The sequence below is a fragment of the Sceloporus occidentalis genome, unplaced genomic scaffold (assembly GCF_023333645.1).
Source record: "Sceloporus occidentalis isolate IW3139 unplaced genomic scaffold, rSceOcc1.0.p SCAF_3, whole genome shotgun sequence".
NCBI lineage: Eukaryota > Metazoa > Chordata > Lepidosauria > Squamata > Phrynosomatidae > Sceloporus > Sceloporus occidentalis.
Window position 1 is genome coordinate 100,616,219 of NW_028316983.1, and position 25,731 is coordinate 100,641,949.

Consider the following 25,731-nt stretch of genomic DNA (forward strand, 5'->3'; position numbering starts at 1 on the left):
TTTAAAAAAGGAGTTATTATTCTGAAAGCATCATTGTACTTACCTCAAGCAAATGTATGGTTTGAGAATTTGAGAAATGGGGTAGCTGTTGAATGTATAACAGTTGCTGGCCTTTCGTGTACCTGCTACAAATATGTTTGCACCAAAAGAACCCAATCAATTATTATAATGAGTACAAAGCTTGCAAAGTTGCTTTAAATTCCTGTGATTCAATATCTACATGAAGCTACTCTGATTTGCCCAGCAACAAGTCACAGAATCTTAGACTTGGAAGGGACCCAAATGGCCATTTAGCCCAACCTCTTGCCATGCAGGAATACAGCTAAGCATTCCTGAAAGATGCCCATGCAACCTCTCATTCCAAAGAAGGACAAGACACTCTATTTCACTGTTGGAATAGTCCTTGTAGCCAATAAGGTCTTGGTAATGTTTAAGTGGAATCTCTCTTCTTGTGATTTGAATCCTTTAGTTTGTATTCTTGATTCTGGAGCAGCAGAAAACAAGCTTGCTCCATCTTCCACATTTCATCCCTGGATATCATGTCATCACGTTTAGTACTCAATTCCCTTAGTTGTTCCTTTAATCATCTTGGTCACCCTTCTCTGGACACATGCCAGCTTGTCAATATCTTTTTTGAGCTGTGGTGCCCAGAACTGGACACAGTATTCCAGGTGAGGCCTGACCAATGCAGAATAGAATGGCACTGCTACTTAATCTTGATCATGTTGAAGCAGCCAGAATTGCATTGGCTCATTTGGTGGCTGCATTGCACAGCTGACTCCTATTGAGTTTCTGATTTACTAATGCATCTAGATCCTTTACACATGTCAACAGCATTCGGACTTGTTTCTAGAAGCAGAAATATCACCCATGATATACATGCATGGAAATCCAGGAGAATCTCTTAGTTCTTATGAGAAGGATCCTATCTGTCATCAATTTAACAGGTGGCTCTGATGTCAGCACTGATTCTACATGAAGATAATATGGATATAACCAGGAAGTGCCAGGGGAAAATCATACAGCTATCCTGATATTTACTGTTGAACTGCAACACCTGCACAGTCAATAGTGAAGAATGATGGCAGCTGCAGTTCAGCAACACTAAAGGCTGCACAATTCCCACTCCTGCCCTTGAAACTTTTGACACTAGGTTGATGCTGCTTCCTGCTAGAAGGGCAAGTCAGGAGTACTAAACCTGTGATCCTCCAGATGTTGTTGGAATGCAACTCCCATTTGACTTAGACAGCATAGCTAATGATGAGGGATTGTGGGCGATGCAATACCAAAACTGCATGGCCACTTGTCCCCCACAAATGGAATCAATACTGGCAATTATAATTATAATGTAGTCTTTGTGAGCCTTCCCCCAGAAACTGTGCAGAAATGGGGGTGGGGGCGATACAGGTGTTTGGCAACTGTGGAAGAGCAAGTGGCTGCATTAGCCTCCCAATTCCAAAGATCTTGAGTCCCACCAAAAAATGTCAGTCAGTGAAGACATTTGGAAAGGACGTCCTCTTTCCCCCATCCCTTCTAGTGCTATTTGCCATAGATATAATTCTGTATAAGATGGGAAATACTCCAAGCATGTCCATGTCTTCATAACAATAAACCATACATGTTAAATATCCTCCTTCCTTTAATAAAATAAAGCCAAAGTCTTTCACAAGGTATATTATTGATACATTTCTGAGGCTGGACCCCAGAACAAATCCATCTTTCCTTGTCATTTCTGTCTTTTGTAGAGAAGGGGCAGTGTTGTCATATTTAGTATTGGTTTCATATAAAACAGAATGTTAGGAATGCCACTTCCACTATGGAGACACTGTGTGGTGCTCTTGCTCAGGTTTAATAGCAGTTAGCTGTTTTTAGACACGGTGGCCAAGTTGAACACATAAAAAAGATCAACATGAGCCTAAATTTCCTGGGGCAAATAGAAATCTAAGATTTGAAAGCATAATCTGTTATTTCATTTAGCTCCTCCTTGCAAATATATGTACTTTGTTAATATGAAGCAGGCTGAAACTTGAAACATAGCCTCTAGTAAAACCAGTTAGCTCTACAGAAGACAAAAGTTCTTAAGCAGGTAGGTGCATCTAGTTAGGTAAGAATAAGTTCTGACCAAAGCTGGCTGCTGGAATAAAGTTCCTCCTGTCTTCAGGCTGGTAGTTGCCAGTTACCTCTTTAACATTCCCTTTCTCTTCTAGTCAGTAAGAATCAAACAACAAAAAACATATTTGCCTGACCTCTAAGGTGAAGGGATGGATGGACTGTGATAATTGCAAATGTCATGATGAACTCTAGTCTGTATCTGGCCAAGTAAGTGGTTTTAGAAAATACAAAAGTTATACTGTAACACAGAGTTGGCTACATGTGCTTCTGGGCCATTTTTGTGACCCTACAGGAAATCAGTTTTTGTGTGAGCAATTTTTGTTTGCTCCAGAATGCCCACCCAAATCTCTCTAGGGCGCGTAGAGGGCAGGTCTACCATGTTTGGAAGCTCCTGGGCACCCCAGAGCAACATGACAAACTTTTCCCCAAAAATAATTTTCCAAAAATGGTTTTGCCCCCGAATTACTACCATGTTTCCACCATGTTTTGGGACCACCCTGGACCAATTTAGGACAAGGAAAGGCCTTTTTTTGATAGAGGAAGTAAATAAGAAGTGGTTTACATTCACTTTGTGTTGTTAAATAAAAGGCCTCTGTTGGGCCTAAAATGGCACAAGAAAGCTCCAAAAGCAAGGTGAAAATGCCCCCTTGTCCCCTAGAGGGCAATTGAAGGCAAAACAAGTTTATTCTTTTTCAGGAGCTGGTGTATTGAGAGGCTGCGACCCTTGAAGTTCCCCTGGGAGGCTAACGTGGTCCCCTGTGATTCCACAATTGTCCATCCCTGATGTAGTAACACATGTTGTTAAGGGTGTGTGTGTGTGTGTGTTCAAGATACTGGCTCTTAGGTTCCTAGAACAAATCTTAACACTGAAAATTTCCAATTATTCTTACCAGTCATCCTTAAAAGGGCCTCCAAATTTTAAATTATTATGGATCTGGAGTGGCAAATTCTATCTCTGTCCATTTTTCTTCCATATAAAGTGCCATTATTCCTATGTATGTATATCTGAATAAGCAAAAGCCACCCAGGACAAAAATGTAGAAAATTCTTCTTTTGGTTCATATCACACAGCCAGATACTTAGCATTATTCCGCTACAGATGTTAAATCACCCTTTTCCCCAGTTTTGCCATTCTCATTCTCAGAGCTGTAAAATAAAAAAAAAGGAAACATCACAATGAATATTAAAGTATTATTCCATGGATGATTCTATTTTTGAATGTATGTGTAAGACATAAACTTACCTCATATAGTTAGGCTAGCTCTCAGAGAAAGCATGGTTTTAATAGTGTTAAAATCAGAGGTTGTTAGTGCAGAGAGGGATAATAGCACAGGCAACAGACAAAAGAAACACTTCTACTTAGGTGACATACGGTGCAGCTACATTGTAGAAATACTTCAGGTTGACAACACTTTAAGTGCTGTAGCTCCATCCAGTACAACCTTGGGATCTGTAGTTTTACAAGGTCTTTAGCCTCCTCTGCTAAAGAGTGTTGGTGCCTCACCAAACTACAAATACCAGGATTCTGTAGGATAGAGCCATGACAATTAAAATGGTACCAAACTCTTATTTCTACAGTGTAGATACACCCATAGCGATAATTGAAGTTGCATTTTCAGTTACTATGTTGGTGACTAGAAAAGATGTGTTTTCCATTTCTGTGTCCACCATTCTGGCTACTGTACCAGGCACACAGTGGATTCTCAAATGTTGTGGTTCTTGTGTTCTACTAAAACCCAAGGGTAAATCAACCAAAAGAGATACTAATTTGAAGGGCAGGGTATGCCAGCTGGAGTAAAATAAGGACCATAACATGGTTATCCAAAGGATTTCATATTTCCTAAGACTTCCAAAGCAATTTCTAACTCAGACATATTGAAATACATCCGGAAAGATGACTTTTGGAGGAAAATTGCATATACAAATACAGTTTTTGAGTGTGAAACTTAAAGGGACTGTCCATGCAGATTAAAGCAGTACTGGCTAGCAGGTCCTATGACAGTGGAGTGGTGAATCATTGAGTCTGAACTTTAAAGGAGCTATCCAAGATGCTGAATGCTATCCCCCATGCTATGTTCAGCACTGTGGATAGCTCTTTCTTAAAAAAAAACAGAGCCACTTGTCACTGCTGCATTAATGTGAAAATAGATCAGAATGGGTCTATCCATGGAGCAAATATAGATTGATATGACCAGTGGACATGGACCTAGTTACTTCTAGCACCCTGTAAGCCGAATAGAGCAATGACCTGCATACACAAGTAGCATTCTACACACCAAGGGTTCTAACAGCCTAAGTTAGAAAGAGTGTTTGTTGCTTCTAAAAATCTATTGGGACTCATACAGGGATTTGCTTTTTTATGTTCCTGCTCTATGTAGTATAAAGGTGCTTATGCAGAAAATATATGCATTGGACAAATTGTATAGATTGCATTATTGAACTTCATGGTGACATGCAGAACATGGCTAGGGAATCTGCTTGCCAGCTATTGCCAGGCACACATTCCCATCTGTCTCAGCCAGTCTGGTCAATGGTGAAGTATGATGGGAGCTGCAGTCCAATAACATATGGAGGGTGGTAGTTTTTTCATCTCTATGTAAGGCTGCCCTTTTTTCAAACTAGCCAACTGACACTTATGTCTTTTTCACTATGAACATAATCTCTTCCTATGTGTACACTGGGTGGCCACCCAACCTTTCTTTTCACTCCTTAGCCATTTTTTTGGCTCTCTGTATTCCTACAAAGGTATCTAGGAAAGTTTCACTGTCTCTTGTACACTCCAAGTGTATTGGAGTGGCAATTATTTCTTTGGCATTCATAAGCTGAATCCCCCCCCCCCCCCCGGGGAAAAAATGCCAAGAAAACAAACAGCTCTTTGTACATTACTACCTTGGTTACAGTAGGTCTTCCTGGCTTTGTTTCCTTTTTAGAGCAAGCTGGGTAATTATGAGATTGTTTTAGAAAATTACTCATTTCCTAGCATTCACTGCTTATTCAGTGTGTGGCCAGGCCTTATAACAATGTGTGGGAAGAGGTATGGAGAAGGGAACCAAAACAAGGACAGCAATTCAGTGTCAACACAGTGGATACTAAGTTCTGTAGGAATTTTTCACTGCCAGCTAGTCTACGGTCATTTCTGTTCCAAAATTTTAGTTCAGAGGAATAAGTCTCTCTCACATTCAGAAAGTATTTGGATGTCCTGGTACTAAATTCACTGTTGTTGATGTAGGCCTTATTGATTTTTGTTAATAGAACTTTCTTCCGTGTAAGGCTTTGTAGGATGGCAGCAATGCTGAACCAAGTCAATGGTTCTAATTCTTAGTACTGTGGCTTCACTGGCTTAAGGATTAGGCCAATAAGACACAGAAAGGGCAGTGTTACACTCACCTAACAGAGCTTACATTCATCAAATTTTAGTGCTTAGATACAGTATTAATATGAATCAGAATGCAATTTGGATTCAAGGTTATTTTGTGCTTTGAGAATAAATTGGTAAGTAATAGGCTTACAGCGAGAAGAAGAGTTAAAGATTTCATGCAAACAAGTTAGAAAATGTAAGACATTTTTATTCAAGGTAGATGGACAGAATACCAGAGTTTACAGAGAGACAAGCAAATGTGGTTGTAGCCGTACTAAGAAAAGAGACACACAGACTGACTAAAAAAAGATATCTAAACGTGTGGTTAAAAGTAATGCAAATCTGTTCAACCAATATTTCTGAGTTAAGGTGCAAGGTATAGTGTACAGTACAAAGTTAAGAAGACAGAGGCACAAAATGAGTTCCAAAATAGGAAATCCATAAAATAAGACAAAAATGCTATTGTTTACCACCAAAATGCAATCTGAACCTATTTTTGTTACATGCCACAAGGACAAGGAGTGAATGTTTTTGTAATCAGTGTTTTTGGGATGCATTCAAAGTAGAAAGATCCATCTCTGATCCCCTGCCCCATTACCTACTTCATGAGCTTTGAAATAGTCTTATTTTTTTAGCAGTTAGATCCCTAAAAAATCTTGTGACCATTGTTGGCTTGCACATGCTTAAAGATTAGATGGATGTATTGGAACATAGAAAACAAGGAGGGAATAGGGTAGAAATTGTATATTAGTCAGACATAAGGAGAAGAAACAGTAGGAAGGAAGCAAGTGTAATTGGAGTAACCAGTCTATCACATGAGAGTGCAACAGCGCCGTGACTTGCTTGGTTTTTTACCTGTTAAAGAGGGATCTTCTGTTCCATCACCTGCTAACTGGCTATCAAGTTGACCATTGTAGGTAGAGTGGCTTAAACTTTCCTCTTGTTCCTTGAGTGAAATGGAATTTTTGTAAGGTGAGTCATTTGTATTGTCAGCAGCAATTTTGTTGGTGTTTCCCTGTCGAACTGCTCCTGTTTGGCTGGGTGGCTGGTAGACCTGGCTGTAAGGACCCACTGGATGATACAAGGGTGTCTCAGCTTTATTGTTCTCCTTGCTGTCCTCTTCCTCTCCATCATCATCATCGATGACAACAAGTTCTGCATGGATAATCCCATCATATCCACAGACAGTTTTATTCAGTTCTTCATCATCCACTTGCTGGTATCCCATAAAAATCATTGTAACAGGTTCTGTGTCATCCACGTAACATGGCACAGCTTGGACTACACTGTAACTAGAATCTTCATCACTTTTTAGTGTTATAGGAGAAGGCCTTTCATTAGTGTTTACAGTTTTTCTCAAATTTGGATCTTGTTGGTTTTCTCTCATCTTGCCAACAGCTTCTTGTATAATTTCTCTTTGAACATTTGTTGCTACCTTGTTTGGAGGACTGATTGGTAGAGAACCTCCTGCTTGCTGAAGACCTGAGGAGTGAAGATTTTTCTGATCACTCTTTGAATGATCTAGACCATTTTCTTTGGTGTGAGGCAGTTTGTCTCTAGTACTGGTAGGTTCATTTAAAAAATAGTCAAGTCTGTTAATCTTACTTGGAGTAGCACCTTTGTCACCATTCAGTCCCTGGGCTAACTTATCCTTCTGAGGAGTTGTGGGTCTGCAAAACTGGTTTGCATATACTGGCTCATGATATTCAGTGGGTGATTTGGACTGTTTTTCAGTTGCTTGTCTTAAGAGGTCCTCCACTTCAACAGGGGCGAGGTCATCCACTTCATTGTTTTTGACGCTTCCGTTGGCACATACTGCATAAATAGACTTTCGGCCATCATCATACACTTTCACTCCTGCACTTTTAAATTCATCTGACGGAAGTGGTATTGTTGATAAAACTGTACTTTCCCCAGTCTTCATGTCTTTTTCAACTTTGATTTCCATAGCAAACAGGGCTGTATCAGAAAAAACAGAAAACTTCTTTAGAGCTGTTTAATACAGTTGCTAATATAATATGTTGAACTTAATAAATTTATACACGACAACAGTAGACCTATGGGGTGGGTAACATGTGACTCCCAGACACTTAATACCGCCCCCCCCCCCCGAATCTTTTTCCCCAATTGAATCTGCCAAACAGGCCCCTTAGCTGCTACCCAATTATTCTTTAAGTCAAGGTACATGGGGAACACAGAAAATAGGTGTGCTGTTGAAAAGCTGGATTGTACTCCTGGAAGCAATCAGGACATGATGCATGAGCAATTTGCTGTAAAACGGCGGATTTTTTTTAGCAGGGGTGGGCAAATCTTCTTAGGTGAAGGACTATGTTAATGGATGAAAAAGCCTTCATGGAGTTGGTACTGATTAAATAAACATACACACAATGGGGAGGGAGAGGAAATGTTTCATTATACATCCCCCTCCACAGTAAAACTCATCAAGATTTCTGATCATGTTTTCCCACACTGATCTTACTTGGAGGTATTGCTGAAAGTGGATAGAGGCTTTCTTCTTGGCACTGCCACAGTGATTCTGATCAACTGTGGTTTCTCTTCTACAGTTTCTGGTGGAGAAACAGCATTATTGAGGCTCATCTCTGTCTCATGCCTGACCAACTGGGAAACAGAGATTGGTGCAAGGAGCACTACATGGAGAGCATCCAAGGGCTGTGGTGCAGATGGTACTGAGGTATGTAGATGAAATGATCTATACTAACTCAGTACAATGGGCCCTTGGTAAATGCTGGGTTTTGCTTCCAGGAAACCTCATGGATACCAAAATCCATGGATGCTCAAATCCCATTATACAATGGCTTAGTAAAAGGGAAAATTAAGCTTTACAAAGTCTTTAGCCTTCTCTGTCAAAGTGTTGGAGCCTCACAAACTACGCATCCTAGGATTCTATAGAATGGAGGCATGGCAGTTAAAGTGGTGTCAAACTGCATTATTTCTACAACATAGATGCACCCTTTATCTCTGTCTGTGTCTCTACCTCACTGTTCATATCACAGTCCAAGACCTTTAAGATGTAGTTCTTTGTAACACTTGCTTGAACAGCATTGCTGAACAGTACCTTTCCGGTTTTCTTCATCATCCTCTGTTTCTATGTGCCCTGTTCTTTTAAGTGCAGATGGTCTGAAAGATTTGGGAAGATCTGGTATGTTGGCATATATGTAGTCAGCAGGTTCTATAAAAAGAGTAATTTATCAATATATGCATTTCCCTCCTTTGGGATGCATAAATAATTTTAAATTCTATGCTTTGAATGCACATACCTTCTTTAGTCTCTACTCTTTCCACCTTCACAGACTAAGAAAAAAACAGCAACACATTATTTTGGTGATTTTCATGTAGTTTTGAGAAAGTATGACACAAATTGATTTATTCTTATTTTTATAAAGTCTGATGTAAAAATGGGAACATTTGGCTAAATTTGAGGAAGAAAAACATTCTGTAATTTGAGAGTAGTTGTGATGTGGTGCCTATAATATATGTTTAATGTCAATGATTTAATTCTAGTAATCATGGGTAATGTGCAACTAGTGGTGTATGATGATGAGCAGAGCTGGCTGTACCATTAGGAAGAGTGAAGTGAGCAATACAGGTGGCTGAATAGCAGGAGCAGCAAACTGTGGCTATGTTGCAAGGAAAACCTTTACTTTGCTCAACTCCCTCCATCTGTAGTATATCCCTCTGCTTTCTTGTCCCTCCCTCATGTGATTGCACAACTACTGTTCCTACTCCCTGACACTACTGTCTCGCCACCTTCTGTATATGAAAAAAAGCAGCTAGTGCATATTTATATACAGTTGGCAGGACTAGGCTTTTGGTATCAAAGCAACCATAGAGAAGTGTGTAGAGGCATGGTGGCAGTGGCTGCTGTTATAACATAAATGATAGCAAGAGTGGCCCATGTTAGTCCTCCTGACACAGGTGACAAGTTAACCTGGGCCCCCATGATAACTGGTGCTTCTCAAGAATATCCTATCCAATATCCTAATTGACTTTTAAAAAAATTGCATTCACCTTCTTCAAAACATCTGGATGAGTATTGCACTGTGGATGGGATTATAGCCAGAAAGGTATTCTCAGCCACAGTGACTGCATGCCTAGACTCCGTTTTCCTTTTACAGGATTCAAAGGGGCATTCTTGGCTGATGTAAGTGCCATGGGAAACAATGAGATGAATGACAGCATAATGGGTTTGTAACAGGATTTTGGTGTGCGTGATTTAAATCAGGCTTCCCCAATCTTATGATCTCCATAGGCATTGGACTAGAACTCCCAGCAGTCATGCTCACAGGCTGCAGATAATGGGGGTTATTATCTTCCACCCCTAGAAAAAAGCATGTTGGGGGAAGCTGGCCTAGATTATTTAATTTTATATCAGTAGTAGGGACCTAAGCACAAGACTGTTGAGTAACTATAACCTGTAGCACTTAAATGGCCATTGTTGTGATTTACCACATGGTAGCAGAATACGTAGGTTCAGAGGAAATGTAGTGGCAGAGTCTAGAAAGGCAAATGACCCCTTGACATTTTCCATTTTCTTTGTGGACAGGATAATTGGAAGCATAATATATGAATGCTACATATATCCCCAGAAACAGTAGAAATTTTTCAAGACTTTCTCATAATGGGGCTTACTCATTAGTAATAACAAAGTAGAAAGGAGGGCATGGTGTAATGTTGGGATGGGACTTGTCCCAAGGAATGGGTGGAGGGTATTGCAGCCATGAGATTGGGGATGTAGCGAACATTTGGACAAAATATCTTCCTTTCTTTAGTGGAGGTTGAGGTGGTTAGAAAAAAGAAAAGTCACCTGTTCCCAAAGGCTTCTGAAGAATGTCTGCTCTGCTGTAATAATCAAGGCAGTCCATTCTTCTTGAGTATCTTTCAAATATTTCCTTTTTCCATTTAGGGTAGTGACTGAAATGCAATTATTAGCCCCTACTCAAGTAAACCCATTGAGTCAACTGGTGAATGGCACATCAACATATATGTAATTTCATTCACTCAGTGGGTTTACTCTAGCAGCTTAGAACTGGGTATTGGATGTATGCCTCTTATGTGGCACATGTCATTGGTCAATTGATTTGCCCTGTCTAGGTTTGTGGAGAGACAGCTTTTTGTCTGTGGCTCTTCCTGCCCTGCCATGTCCTGAATTAAACTGCTTTGGAAGCAAGCAAGGGCAGTAGCTTTCCCCACTTTAGTAATTGCACAATATTCCTACAGGCCTGTTTGACTTACAGAATGTTTTGCCAGGTTTGTGTGTTTGTTCAGGCTTCTTCTGAAGGGTTAATAAGTGTAGAGAGCAGCTTTGTTTTCTGACGTGACAGAGCACAGGAGAACTTTCCCCAGATGTTCTTGACATTCTGTCAGCTAAGATAAGTTAATAATCAACTGGGTCATTTCATGTTCAAATAATGTTGCCATTCATAGCACAAAGTGCAAATATACCAATATAAAGTATAAATGTAATGAAACATTCTTGTGGCATGGAATGGATTTTGAAAAATGAAAATCCTGAATCACTCCAAATTGTGATAACTTTGATCTTGACTTATTGTTCTTCATGATCCTATGTGTCACTTTTCATTTCTGATGAAATATATCAGGCTGTAATCTTACCCCATTCCCTTGCTTCCATCCATTCCTGCATTCTCTTTTAACTGACCATTTTTTTTTAAAAAAAGCAACAATCAGTAGTCAGGATTTTAAAATTAGACTCTGACCTTTATAATATCCTCTGTGGTCCTTTCAACTGATTTAAGCTTCTTTAATATGGCCTTTTCTTTAGTGGAGATTGTCAGTTCCTCTTTCTCGAGATTTTCAATTTCTTCCTCAAGTCTGCACACATACAATATGTGAAAGAATACTGTTTAATGGTGCCATCTGCAATGAAGAGAATGCATAAAAGATGCAAACCAATTCCTTCATATCAGATCTAGCATAAGACATTTGATGACTGAGATGAAGGACAAGATATCCCTTACCTGTCACATAATGTGAACATAATGCCATGTTCAGAACAGCTGGCATTTACCAGATATTACATCCTGCAACATTACATATGAAATTTAACTGGCCAGGGATTCAGGAATAATGGTGGGAAAACTCTACCATCATTCCACCCCAGCATCCACTGCTTAAGGTGCTGTCTCTCTCTACCAAAGGGTTAGGCTGGCCCACTTTAGAAAGAAATGGTGTGTCTTATTTCAAGTGAATTTATAGGATGTGAAATATGAACAGGGTGAGTAAAGGGACAGGCAGCCTTTGATGAAGAAATATTCAGATATAATAAAGAATGGAGTATCATTAAGCAATTGCCAGTGGCTGCTGGTAGCCCTAATGTCAGTGGGGAAATGAATCTGCTTTGTGTTTTAAAAGAACTATCCAAGATCATATTTTCAGGAATATAGTTCCTGAAATGTGAAGTAGATTCACCACTTCATTGACACAGGAGTCCCTCACAGCCACTGACAACTGCTGACATAAGTTTCGGTCCACTCACTCCCTGCAGTGGCCTGTTAAAACCTCAATGCAATGAGGAATTAGGGTGGTGGTGGAGTGGGTTGAAATGAAAATCTTTTCCATTTTCTGTTTCATACAGTGTTCTTTGATTGTGTTTCAACTGTATTAAAAATTCAATACTACAAAGAACTTACTTCTTCCAGTGTGGTCTCTTGGAAGGGATGGAATTCCTTTTATTTAGCTAGGGCATGAACACATGTTTTTAGCTGCCAAAATGGATAATTGGATTGCTGCTTAGGGTGCATCTATATGGTAGAAATAATGCAGTTTGACACCACTTTCAGTGTTGTAGCTCCATCCTATGGAATCTCGTGATTTACAGTGTTACAAGGTCTTCAGCCTTCTTTGCCAAAGAGTGCTGGTGCCTCACAAAACTACAAATCCCAGGATTCTATAGGATGAGCCATGGCAGTTAAAATGGTGTAAAACTGCATTTTTTCTACAGTGTAGATGCACCCTTAGATAGGAAAAAAAAACTATTCTCACCATCACTGGTGACCAAATTCCACTGCAGAATTAGCACTAGTAAGTATTGCCTTATTGAAAATGTGCTAATATTGGACACAACATGATACAAGTAAGGTGTTCTTTGCCCGTCTCTGTACCCTTTCATAACATCTTATTTAACATATAATCTCTAGCCAGGAATGAAGTGAATGTTTCTTGGCAGGTAGCCTTTCTGATTTTTATATTGAGGACGTTACGTTGGGGATCCATTGGCAGCTATTCAAAAAAAAAGATTAGATACATTTCTGAGTATTCATCTAAACTGAACCCTTCTGGAAAAGACACAGATTTGGTACAGGAAAGGTGACCAAAAAAGAGAAAGAGCAGGGAAACAATTAACTGGTGTAACTGTATTTTAAAAATTAATAATGAGCCAGGATTCCATTTTGCAGAGATAGAGGTGGAAGGTGGAAAAAGTACCGCAGGGCAGGTTACCTGGTGTCCTCCAAATGTTTTGGACTAGCTATCTACTAGGTTAACTGGGGCTTGTGAGAACTGTGCAAAGCAGACACTCTGTTGCCTGTCCCTGGGGGAAGAGAGGGACCATGTCCTCTCCTTCATTGTGTCCTTCAGCAAGGGCTTAATATGTACATAGAAAAAAAATGGAATGTATGAAAATAAGTAGAGCACAAATTATACAAAGGCACTGACAACAAACGTCTGCAAAGTTTTATCTGTTTACATATGCACGAGAGAGAACATATATTTGCTATTTTATTGTGTAAGGAATGACACTGGTGTTGACCAAATGTTGTTTTTAGCATTGATGGCCTCTGATCTGATGCTTGTCATGATTTGGCTTCTAACTAATTCTCTTCTAAAGGACATGTAGAGGAAGTTTTAATGAGACCACTGAGGATTTCAACAGGTGCTGCTGTGCGTGCCTTGGTAACATTACAGGGGTTTATTGTGATGCTAATCCTTCCTACTCCCAGCATGTAGGAAGCCTATTTCCATGGTTGCTGAGAGACCTGTGTTGCTTATGAGGTGATTATGGGACTTCTGACACTGAGTATTTAAAGAACATTGACCAAATTCTTAAATTTAGGTTGAAGGGGGACATAGTAAAAAATTGCTGTTCTAGTTAGCCACACTTTTCAGAAGAAAACCTGATTGGTAAAAAGAAATTTAAACTCTTAAATTCAAATGATTGCTTCAAATATGAATGTCAACTCTTTACAATGGTGGTGTTTATACTAAAATAGAATATTGCAACAGAAGGGATGTCTAATATGTTGTAACAGCTCTGGACGCTATGGTCCAAAACATACTGAAGATATAATCCACTTTGAGACCGATTTACCTGCCCTGGCCCAGTGCTAGGGAATCCTGGGAATTGTAGTTTATTGTGACATCAGAGCTCTCTGGCAGAGAAGGCTAAATGTCTCATAAAACTACAGTTCCTAGAATTTCCTAGCATTGAGCCAGGGCGGTTTAAAGCAGCCTCAAACTGGATTATTTCTGCAGTGTGTTTTGGACCTTTGTTTCCTTCTTTTTATAACTGTCAGAAGGACATTAGAATTTAAAAAAGTCAAGTTCTGTCCCAAATTTCATAAAAACATAGGAAACTTCCTCATATAGAGTCAGGTACACGGAGTTTTGTATTGTCTACACTGATTGGCATCAGCAAGTTATTTGCATATGAGAATCAGCAATGTCTGGGAAATCAGAAGAAACAACTTTCTACAGGATATACTGATCTTTCTGAATTTTTTAAAATTTTTTTTATGAGCTGTAGTATTGAAACACCAAAGTAAAAGCTGGTTTCAGAGACATTAATCCCCCTGTTACAAACAGAAAATCGATAGGATAACAAAGCTTTTAATGCTATAGCACTACGAAGAAGAATTTGTGTTGTACCTCAGGATATTTTGTTCCAGCTCACTCATCCGTTGTTGATCCTCTCGACTCTGGTTTTGTATTTCTTCCTGTTCTTTTGGAGTAAATGTATTTAATCCATCCCAGAGCCATTTTTCACGCAGAGCTTTTTTCTATACATACATACAGATAAAAACAACAACAACCCATCAGCCATTTCTTTCATTGCATTTAAAATGCAAATTCTAATGTGAGCTATAAAGTTGCTTCATGCTGACTTCAAACCTTATCACCTCACATCCTTATACCATCATGGCAATGGTTTACTCTTACTTTTGTCTCAGCCTTATTGCACAACTTTGCGGCTCTCCTAGTGCTTTTGTGCTGTACAGTTGTTGGGAATGTAATGTTTTTCATGCTAGAAATAATCCTGTTAATGACCCCCTTTTCCACTATGATTCAGTAGGTAGTTTGAGTGCAGTTTGAGTCATTTTTAGAATGATCAGTTGCAGTGGTTTTCAACCTTTGGTCCTCTAGATTTTTGAGACTTCAACTCCCAGAATTCCTGTAAATGAACATACTGTTTGGGATTTCTGAGAATTAAAGTCCAAAACATCTGCAGGCCCAAAGGTTGAGAACCACTGAGTTAGTGGATGTTATCTAGTTTGCCCTCCCTTGGGGATTCCAAAGAAGACTTCTGTTGCTTGGGCAGGGGGGACATGATTTCCCAAGAGAATAGCTGTGTTTTCGAAGTTTTATACTCTTCAAACACTTCTCAGATTGTTTCTATTTACACACACACACACACACACACACACACAGTTTGCTGTTTTATGTCATGCCATAATAGAGTTATTATGGTTTAAAGAGTATAGATGAAGCAGTTTTTGAACACTCAGTCTGAAACAACTGACAAACAGGAGAAAAATATAAAAATAGTGTGTGTGTGTGTGTGTGTGTGTGTGTGTGTGTGTGTGTGTGGTCCATTTCCCTTTCTGTGTTGTTCCCCGTGATTTAAGATCTAGGCACTTTTGGGTGCCCTTTAATGACATTGTGCTGTTATAGTGTTATTACAGCTTAGTGAGTATGAGTGAACGAGTTTTGAACAGGGTAACCTGAAACAACTGACTAGTGCAATAAGCACTTTTGTTTTTCACAGATGATATAAACAACGGTGTGTGTGTGAATGGGCGGTCCATTTCTCTTCTTGTGCTACCTCTGCCCATTAGAAATTTGGGTTGTGATGAATATGCCATAGTGACATCATGCAATAATTGCATTATTACATATATGTGTACATGTGCACGTGTGTGTGTGTATGTATATATAATGAGGCAAACCCATCATAAAGCACAAGGCAGAGCAAATGTTATTGGTGATAATGGCATTAGTGTAGTTGGGGGGAAAAGATGCAGATCATACTATTACAGTGCAAATGTGGCAAAGGTGTGATAACATTGTCAGCAATCATTCCTAGTACAAGTGCAGCAGTTTTCAAATGGTATAACCTGGCATGGTGTGATAAGCTTGCTGGTTGAATGGTATCACTCAGTGTCATCTGCAAAGACAGCATTCTGGCTGCTTAATGACATCATAAACTAGTTCATGTGATATTTTCTTCCTTCTCATGGAATGAATGATTGGATCTACATAATGTTAACTCCACTGGCTAGGGCTGACAGGAGATGCAGTCCAACAACATCTGGAGAACCACATGATTCCCACACTATGTGTGTGTGTGTGTGTGTGTGTGTGTGTGTGGCGGGGGGATATTTAGAATAGGGATTAAACCCTTTGCTTGTCGTTGCAGTCTCCAGCTTGACTACAGGTGCCTATGGCATTTGACCTTTGCAAATTCTGACATGAAATGATTTGATAACATCCCAGCCATGATGAAATTAGAAAGCTCTTCCTGCAGTGTGCCTGAAACAATAGCAACTAATGATTATGGTGATGATGACAGCAAGAAGGGCAAGAAAGGACATGAAAACAAAGGAGCAGGGATTTCTCCATGGGGGAAAAAGAATGCTTTTGGAGTTCATATAGCACACACAGCAAGTGAAGGTTTCCTATATGCTCCATATCTTTAGATCATTCATCTCATGATGCTTCTAAGTTGAATGCTGGAGAAAAGTGCTGTATTTGAGTGGGCAACCCCATGAGTTGTTGCAACTAATCTGTAATTGCTTATTCACACATGGAAATTATTACTTGCTGATACAGTCAATAGAAAACAATCACATGTGCATAATAATCATGCTGACTGGGATTGATGGGAGTAGTAATTCAACATATCTGAAGGGCTCAAGGGTAGGGAAGACAGCACTACAGAATGCAGCTCTTACATGGAACCCTTATGTGAGTATGAGGAACCCTTTGGTCATTTCTGACATTAACGTCTGGAAGCCCCAGAGTGCTTGACCAGTGGTTATGGACTATGGAGTTGTCATCTGAAATATCAGGAGGGCCAAAGGTTCCCCACTCCTCTTTTACATAGTGGCTTCTTAAATGATAAAGCAGCTTGTGGTATATTATACCAAATAGAGGCAACTAATAGAATGTTGTGATAAGCCTTTCAGAATGGCTTCAATGATGGAATGCTGTCTCTGCCTTTTGGGGTTCACATTCCACCCAATAGTTGGTAATAAGGCTGTAGCACGAACTACTGTCATCAAGACCCTGAACATGCCATAGGGATGCCTGTAGGCCTGTGAGCTGGCTAGTAGCAAAGGATTCCCATAAAGCTTCATTGGTAGCCAACCATTCCATGATCAGAAGTAAAACTTGCTTGAGGCTTGGCACATAGAAAACACTGGAGACATCATATTTTAATGAACATTTATGGGATAAATGTCTACAAGGCTCTTTTAAGGTTCTAAACAAGTTATTCTACTGATGTCCCAGTAATATTCTCTGTTGTAAAGTGCTGGAGTATACAGTACATCAAATCCACATTTCCTGTATGTGTGGAACAGGGAAGAAAAGGGTACAGCCAATGTAGATCAGAGGAATTTTAAAATATACTCTGCAACTTCTTGCACCATAACTGATATACAGTACTCCTAAAGCTTCATAATCTCATACATGTGAGCATTCTTACATTACACATACAAAACCAGATTTGTTGTGCAAAAGAGAGATTGGGAACTTTCCTAGCTGTGGCTGGATTTCAAGAAGGAAGGGTTTAGGGATGGAATAATTAAATCTCCCATCCTTATGCATGGTGATCCTGATCCAGATCCAGAAGGTGGCCCTGCACTTCCTTTTTTTAAAAAATAACTTTTTGTTAACATAAAAACTACACGCAAACCATATAAAACAACAAACATATCCACAAATACAACAATAAAATAATTATTTCACATCTTTCATTGTTGCTTATATTGACATCCTATCAGGTTTTATCAGCATTTCTCATTAACATTTCATTCATCCATAATATCCCCTTTCCCCTCATTATTCTATCTACTTAAGATTTTTTTATTTTCATTTTAGCTTGTTTACTTGTTTACTTTTTTAATTGTTTGCTTTATATTTTATTCTAAGTTCTTCTCAATATTTTCTTTCATTGTTATCATTAATCTATTAATATGATCAATATGTCCCATGAATCCTGTTCTGAAGTCCTCTTTTTCACATTCTCCCAGGCACAACCTATTATTGTGATGCTAACTGTCTCTCTTTTGACCTGGTGGCATCCTTCCATTTACTTGGCAAGGACACTTCATTTCTGCTGGAGGTTCAGTGCTGGAAAAGTTACCATTTTGTAAAAGACAAGTGCGCTGCATTTGCTAGGCAACCAGGCATCTCTGAGCTGCTCTTAAGGTGTGAAGAAATCGATTCCCTAGCAATTACATGGCAACAAGAATTCCAGCTTTTATTCATAGACAGGAAGAAACTAGCTATGAAGGGCTGAAGCTGTCAAACCGGAGCCATGGTGGGGGAAGAAACAGTAGAACATTTGAACATGCTGTTCATAACAGACTTTTATTGTATTTGCATTTACTGATAATCAGATTATCACTTTCCTGGTGACCATTTTGGCATTGAGAATTTGGTTACAAATTATCCCCCTCCCATTCAAATTCTTTACAATTTTTTCATCGGAAGAATGCTATACCATGGACAATTCATTTATTATTCTTATTTATCTCTCTGCCCGCCAGGGTTTTCAAAATGATGAACAATTAGAAGATAAAAACATTCTTTAAAAAGAAATAGAATTCAATTTTAAGAAGCCAACTTTAAAAGCCAACTGCAAAACCATTTTTTTTGGGGGGGGGGAAATGAAATAATATAGTTACATTATAGTTATACACTATAACATAGTTATATACAAAATAATATTATTTTGGCTGCCCATTGGAAAGCCAACAAAGATTTAGCTAGCCTTTTTTTTTTGGAGGGAGTTCCACTGTCATGGTGCTACTACAGAAAAAGCTCTTTCTTGGTTACTCACCAACATAGGTCTCTTCCACGCTTCACAGTTATAGCATTTTGATACCACTTCAACTGCCATGGCTGCTTCTTATGGGGACTTGGGATTTGTAGTCTGGTGAGATGGTAGAGCTCTTGGGCAGAGAATTCTAAATGCCTCATAAAACTACAAATCCCAGGATTCCATAATATGTAGTGCTGGCAGTTCAACTGGTATCAAAATGCTATAATTTTGCATTGTTGAAGAGATCTTCGACCCCTTGGCTGATGACTATACAAGACATAACAGGGCTTCCCTTGAATGCGACAGGGTCCCTTCTGCAGATCTCTAATGAAAAATCTGCTTCTAGATGTTTTGGCGATTTACCAAAGGTCAGCAAGGATTCATGTCTCCCAATCACTTAACAATGACAGTAACAAAACAATCTAGTCTGGCCCCAAATCATACTATTTGATTGCCAGTTAGGCTTGGGGGGAAACCCTGAGTGTGTTTGGTATAGAATTCATTGTTTAGTACAGTCGTGATTGTTGTTCTTGTGTGCCTTCAAGCCATTTCTGACTTATGGTGACCCGAAGGCAACACTATAATTAAGTTTGCTTGGCAGAATTTGTCCAGAGGGGGTTTGCCCCTGTCTTCCTCTGAGGCTGAGAGAGTGAGACTTGCTCAAGGGCACCCAGTGGGTATCCATGGCTGAGTGGGGATTCAAAACCTGGTCCTTCAGTGTCCTAGTCCAACACTCAAATCACTACACCATCAGTTGTGGTAGTCAAAACAAATTATTTGGTTGACAGCTGCATAGGCATGATTGATGGATCCTGAAGCTCTAGTAAAATACAACCTGGATCCTGCAAACCTGAAGTTTGCTCGTGACTGGACAGTGTCTAGACTTGTGTCTCTCTTTCTAGCATCAGCAGTACAGTCACTACAAAGAACACATTTTGCTATTAGAGTAGACTGAGTTATATGCTACTTGTCAAATCATGCTGCATTCATTATGGATGCTATGGGAATTATTCCACAAAAGCAAGGATGTTTTCATGTGTTTGGAGACTAATCTTCAAAGTGGCACAGAGGAACCTGACTGTGAGATATGCCTTCATGTCAGTGGGAGATCCAAGGCAACATCCTTGGTTTTTGGCTTTGTAACATGCAACCAAGAGTAGATTTGACCTTTCTTTTATCATACAGAGCAGCTGCTCACTAATACTCTGGTTCCTACAGCGATTCACCAGTTTCTAATTATGCTTCTTTTATATGTATGCTGCCAGCTTTTTTAAATTATATTTTCTGAGAACAGTATGATGGACTCTGTATCTCTATATAATAAAACAAATTGTATAATCATAGTTATCAGTAATAATACTATTAACATTCACTGTTGGATTGGGTGAAGCTGCAAAATATGAGTGTTAAAAAACCCATTCTGGATGGCATGTTAAAATATCTATTTTTTATGTAATAATATTTAAGTAATAATATATTATAAAATATTATTACTTAAGAAAATTGAGAATATGCAGGAATTTTTTTTAAGGTGAAAGGGGGATGGGAAAGTGGGTTGGTGTTGTTTGTCTATGTCCCTGTGTTAAATTTTTAATAAAAAATACTGTATGTTAACAAAAATAATTGAGTAATGGCAGTTAAAGCAGTCCCAAAATGCATTATTTCTTCAGTGTGGAAGCAGCCTATCAGTTTGGTTTGAGTGCTGGCACATGTTGCCCTCTGTTTTTGCGGGGATGAGGAGGTGGATGGGAGAACAATATATTTTGTTTGCACACTCCAGAAACTTGTATAATTGAAACAGTCCAATTTTTAATAGTAGATAGTTGCTACTTTAAAAAAAAATCAAGTGTAAACCTGAGTATTTTTAAATGTAATGACTTTAGTTGCTTTCAAGAAATAAAAAAGTTAAGAGTTTCTTCCAGATGTAACTATAGAGGCAGCAAACTACTTTTTCACCTTGGCAGTACTAATGACTATTTTCAAAACATAACTTTTCTGCCTCTGCTGTTAAATTTTAAGTGGTTACATGAAGGCTATAGTAAAATTCAACTGCCCTTTGGTTTTACAAATTTGATGGAAATGACTCCCCTTAGTAATTATTAAATATTACTTAAATATTCTTAGAATATAATAGTAGTTCGAGAATTGGACTACGGCTCTAGATCAGGGTTCGAATCATTTCTTGGCCATTGAAAGCCCAGTGGGTGACCTTGGGCAAGTCATAATCTCTCAGCCTGTAGAAATATGCTGAGAAACATGCTAAGAAAACCCTGTGACAGGTTAGCCTTAGGGTCTTCGTAAGTTGGAAATGACTTGAAGGCAAACAACATACACATAGTAGATTTACTTAGTTAGAGAAATTAGACCATCTTCAGAGGAAATTTAAGAAGTCCAGTTGAGTGTTACCACTGATCATTGGGTTCAAAGCAATCTAAATGGTGCATGGGATCTTACATAGTGCTGTAGGCTTTTTCCTGTCCTCTCCCATGCTGTCTCACATTGGAAAAAATCCAGCAAGAGGATTTATTGCAGGACAGCCTGATGTCCTTTTCAGTCATGAATCTCCCACTTCTCTTTTGGCCTGTTGTGGGACAGGAATATGTCTAATGATGTGTATGATGACTATATAGCTGTGGGCACATCCCTCTTCCTCATTCCCTCCTCACTTTTCCAATTTTGATTTAGCTAGAATTCGTTATAAGGTGCTGGCAAATCTCATTTTCTCCTGATAGGATTTCTCAAAGGATCACTAACTGCTGCTGTTTGTGGGATATTTTTGAGTGCCTCTTTTTTTGTGGGGAGTGTCGGTGGTGTTTACATATTGGCCATCCTACTTGTAATTTTGTGTTTCTAACTTTTCCTACCATCCTCCATTTTTGCCACTGGTAAGGGTACTTGAATGGGACACCATCAATGAATACCAGGTGTTTTAGGCTATATTTCAGAAGAAGAACCTGGCAAAACCACCTCTGAGTATTCCATGCTTGAGAAAACCCTGTGAAATTCATGGATTCACAGCGAAATGATCCATTCGTTTCATAGGAAAAACGCACAGGTTCTGGTAAAAAGCCATTTTATTTATTTATTTAGGTATTTATATCCCGCCCTTCAACCCTAAGGAGGGAGGGGGCCATCAGAAATATACTCACACCCCCGATTCTCCAGGCTCCAGACCAATGTATTGGCTGAGCCCTGCTCTTATAGGCCCTGGACTTAGAGTCACCATAAATTAGAAAAAACCCGAAGGAACACAACAACAAGGAAAAATGTTGGTTTCCTAAAAATTACTGGAACACATATGATGAAAAAAGGATATGGTTCTGTTAGAAGGACAGTAATTTTCCAGAAAGTACGGATAAGGACGTATGTGACTATAGGGAATCAAAGGTTAATCTATTTGGATGGTACAAGAAACAAGCATGAGGGACTATGATCAAGAGAAAATGACATTTTGGATCCAACAGAAATGGAGGGTGATAAAGCCAATCAAAAATAACACTCATCTGGTTTTGCCCTAAATAGAATGCACATGATAAAAGACAGTCATGTTTTGTATGTATATTCTAAATTTTTGTTTCAAGAACCTTCCTTCAGATACTGAACTGAATGAGAAACTGAAGTCCTTCTCATTGGATTAAGATAATGCAGCAGCTTGATAAAAATCAATCAATCATTTTTCATTTATACATAAGGACTCTCCAATGGACTCACAGAACCTGGTATGTCATGGATACATTAAATCCTACACTGAATCAGTGGCCTGGGACAAACCGTCCAAAAAGGGTGGCCTGTCGGCAGCCTACTTTCCTCTGCAGGGAAGCTGCAGCCGCCAAACCGCATGGCTTCCCTGTGGAGGAAAAAGAACCCGGGAAAAGCAGATTCTTTTTAAGCCGCAGGGGAAGCGTAACAAGTGCGGCATTGGCGCACTCATGTAAGCACTGCGCAGCAATGTGCAGACTCTGTGCGGTGCTTACGTAACAATGGCAGTGCCTGTGTACCCAGGCGCTACCATTGTTACGCCATCTGTACGTTCTAAGGTTACGGACCATGCAGTTGCTGTGCAGTCCCTAACCCTAGAATCGGCTCTGGTACACCGCTTTATGGTGGTATGTACTGCGACAATGTTTCTTTTTTTGCACTTTGTTGGGACACAGGTTATCTATTGGGAAACCCTCCTGAACAATGAACATTTTTATATTATGATGGCCAGTATACAAGAATGGAAAAATACATGGTAGTCTTTTTCAAATGTTATGCTATCATCTATTTATATACACATTCAGCAAACAACTATTTGCATGGACACCAGGGTCTACCTCTCCCAATTTATTATGTTTTACTGGACATCTGAACAGATACACAGAAGACTCTAGTTGTTTTCACACTATGCAATAATAACAGAATGATTCCACTTTAACTGCCACGGTTCTATCTTATGGAATCATGGAATCTGCAGTTTAGGAAAATAGTACCTAGAAGTATAAGCCAGAGAGCTTTAAACTACACATGCCAGAAATCCATAGGTTGCAGCCATTGCAGTTAAACAGCATTCTGCCTATGCAGTTGGGAGTCCTGAAGAATCAAGGTTCCGGATCACCTGGACCATGCATACAAATACATATGTGTGTCTTCTTTTAGAGGTATTGAACAAATCTGTGCAAATGAGAGGCAAGTCCTACCACCATGTTGCCGCCATGTGTACAATGAAAATGCAATGGAGTGATAGTAAATAATTGAAAGGGGCTATGGAGCTTAAGCAATTTGGTCCAGACAAATTGATTCACCCTCAATAGGTGTGTGTGAACACACTCATTTAAAATCTTGGCTCCTTGGGCATAGCTATGCTGCTCCTACATGGTGATGAATTACTCCTGTGTGCAACACTGTGTGTAGTTTATTTATTGGTATATACCAAACCAGTAAGAGCCTGTTGGTGTTTTATCCTCAGGTATCCTCCTTGGACAAACAAGAGAAAAAAGTCTTATAACAGGCCTGTCATGTTTTGTATGTATATTCTAAACTTTGTTTCAATAGCCTTCCTTCAAACCACAGATGGTAGACCCATGGTTTGGTTAGTTGCAAATTGGAGTGATTTGGTGACATACACCAGCAGCCTGTTAATTCCCAATAGTTCATACGTTATCCCTGCCAAAGACTTGGGCAGTGTCACCCAGCCCTTTGTGTTTTGGGAGATTTTTCAAGCTTGAACAAGATGGAGAAACTAAAGATGATCACCTGTGTAACTTCTGCAGTGTGTGCATTTTGTAATTGACTTTGCCAGCCAAGTAATTTCATCCAACTCCCTAGACTGGGGACAAACTGTGCTGAGATTTTTTATTTGGTTTTGGTTTTTGTTTTTTGTTTTTTGTATGGGGAAATTGTTATGGTTTTGAGTATTTTCAACAACTGAGCACTATGGACTTTTTGTTGTTCAATGTTTAATATAATAAGAAATGTCAAGCTGTCCTTGCAAAGCAGAGCTTGAGAGTAGAGAATCAGTCATTTCCTCCCCTGCCTTCCCATTCATGTCAAGCTGGTTACTTGATCCATCAGTAATTGGGATTCCATACCAAGGAACTTGGCAGGTTTGACACAAGTGTAAAATCTGCAGATGCTTCTCCTATGCGTGGGAAGCAGGCTCCAAACATTTTTTTTTCCATTTAAGATCCATTAAACTTAAATGACTGAAAGTTTTTGCCAGATAAAATAAGCTACTGCCTGAGGATGTTAGTAAGATCTTCCACATAATACTTTTTAAGTCTAATTGTTATGGTGTATAAAGCAAAGTGCCAATACCAAAGGGAACACACCCTGTTGGCAAAACGGCATCCATACTTTTAGGAAGGAATTATTTCTGGCCATGATCTCATTTTCAATTGCAGAACAACATGACTAAACACCACTAGCCTGTTTACATGATTTCAGAAGTGTCCAGTGCTTCTTAATGAAGTCTATTGTTTTCTAGTAGGTAAAGTGAATATTGCACCTGCAAACCTAATGACAAAACCCTAAGAAAAATACAGAATGAAACATTTAAATGTTAAGGAAACACTGAGAAAGGTTAACTAAACATTGAGGTTTGTGTATGAAATAGTGCTTGTACTTTGAGCTGTATTGTTTAGGTAAGGCTTACATTTATCTAAGGTTGATTCACACCTAAATTCATAGGGCTAAATCTAGTTGCTAGTTCCAACTAGAGAAGAGTTATTGAAGTAATGAGATTTACATAAGTGCTGATTTCTGTAAATCATTTCAGCAGCCTACTCAATGGATCCCCTCTAGATGCGACTAATATTTAGTGCTAGAATTAGAGTTTGTGGCATAGTGATTAGAATATTAGACTATAACCAGGGATGTTCAAATCTTCCTGGGGCCACGAAGCTCCTGATTTTAGGTTTGAATCTTGTGGCTTGCCTACATGGGTTATTTACTTTGAATCTCCCCCCTGGACCATTGCATTCTGTTTACATGATGCATGGCCAAGTTGAGACAGGATTTTCTTCAGAACATCCACACTCGATCCAGTCTTTCCTCCCTTTAACCTAAATTTACCTTTTACTCTAGGTTTTCAGCTCTCTCTGAAGCAGTGGTGGGCAGCTGCCTTCCCACGTGACCCCTGCAAGCTGTCTGATGCTGTGGGTGCAAGTCACTCTGAGGCCAGAACAATGTGCCCAGCATCAATAACATGCCTTGGTGCCTCATTGTGACCTCAGTGGTGCTGCCGGGTGATGAACATGGATCGCATGAGAAGGCAACCACTGCTGTTGCTGCAGAGAAAGCACAGGTAGTGGAGGGTGGGAACTCAGGGGGAATTTGGGGCAGTCCAGAATATTCTAGCCTGTGAAGACAAACTATCTGATAGCATTACTGTGAAGGTAAAAATCCTGTGAAGTAAAAGTGAAACATGTATCTTGAGACCACTCAACGAAATCTGAGATACAAATGCACATATGAAATA

At 39.3% G+C, this 25,731-nt stretch overlaps 1 protein-coding gene across 2 annotated transcripts in view; it reads right to left on the bottom strand.

The window, feature by feature from the left end:
• Positions 1–1,754: 1,754 nt before the first annotated feature.
• Positions 1,755–25,731, bottom strand: part of LOC149316487 (palmdelphin-like) — a 69,936-nt gene continuing 45,959 nt past the window's right edge. For both annotated transcript variants that reach the window (XM_089515649.1, XM_089515648.1), the window contains exons 4-9: positions 14,375–14,505; positions 11,209–11,323; positions 8,749–8,782; positions 8,547–8,660; positions 6,326–7,429; positions 1,755–3,258 (exon numbers count right to left, since the gene is read on the bottom strand). In XM_089515649.1, coding sequence (XP_089371775.1) covers positions 3,215–3,258; positions 6,326–7,429; positions 8,547–8,660; positions 8,749–8,782; positions 11,209–11,323; positions 14,375–14,505 — 1,542 coding nt within the window. In that variant the 3' untranslated portion in view covers positions 1,755–3,214. The remainder of the gene's footprint in view (positions 3,259–6,325; positions 7,430–8,546; positions 8,661–8,748; positions 8,783–11,208; positions 11,324–14,374; positions 14,506–25,731) is intronic.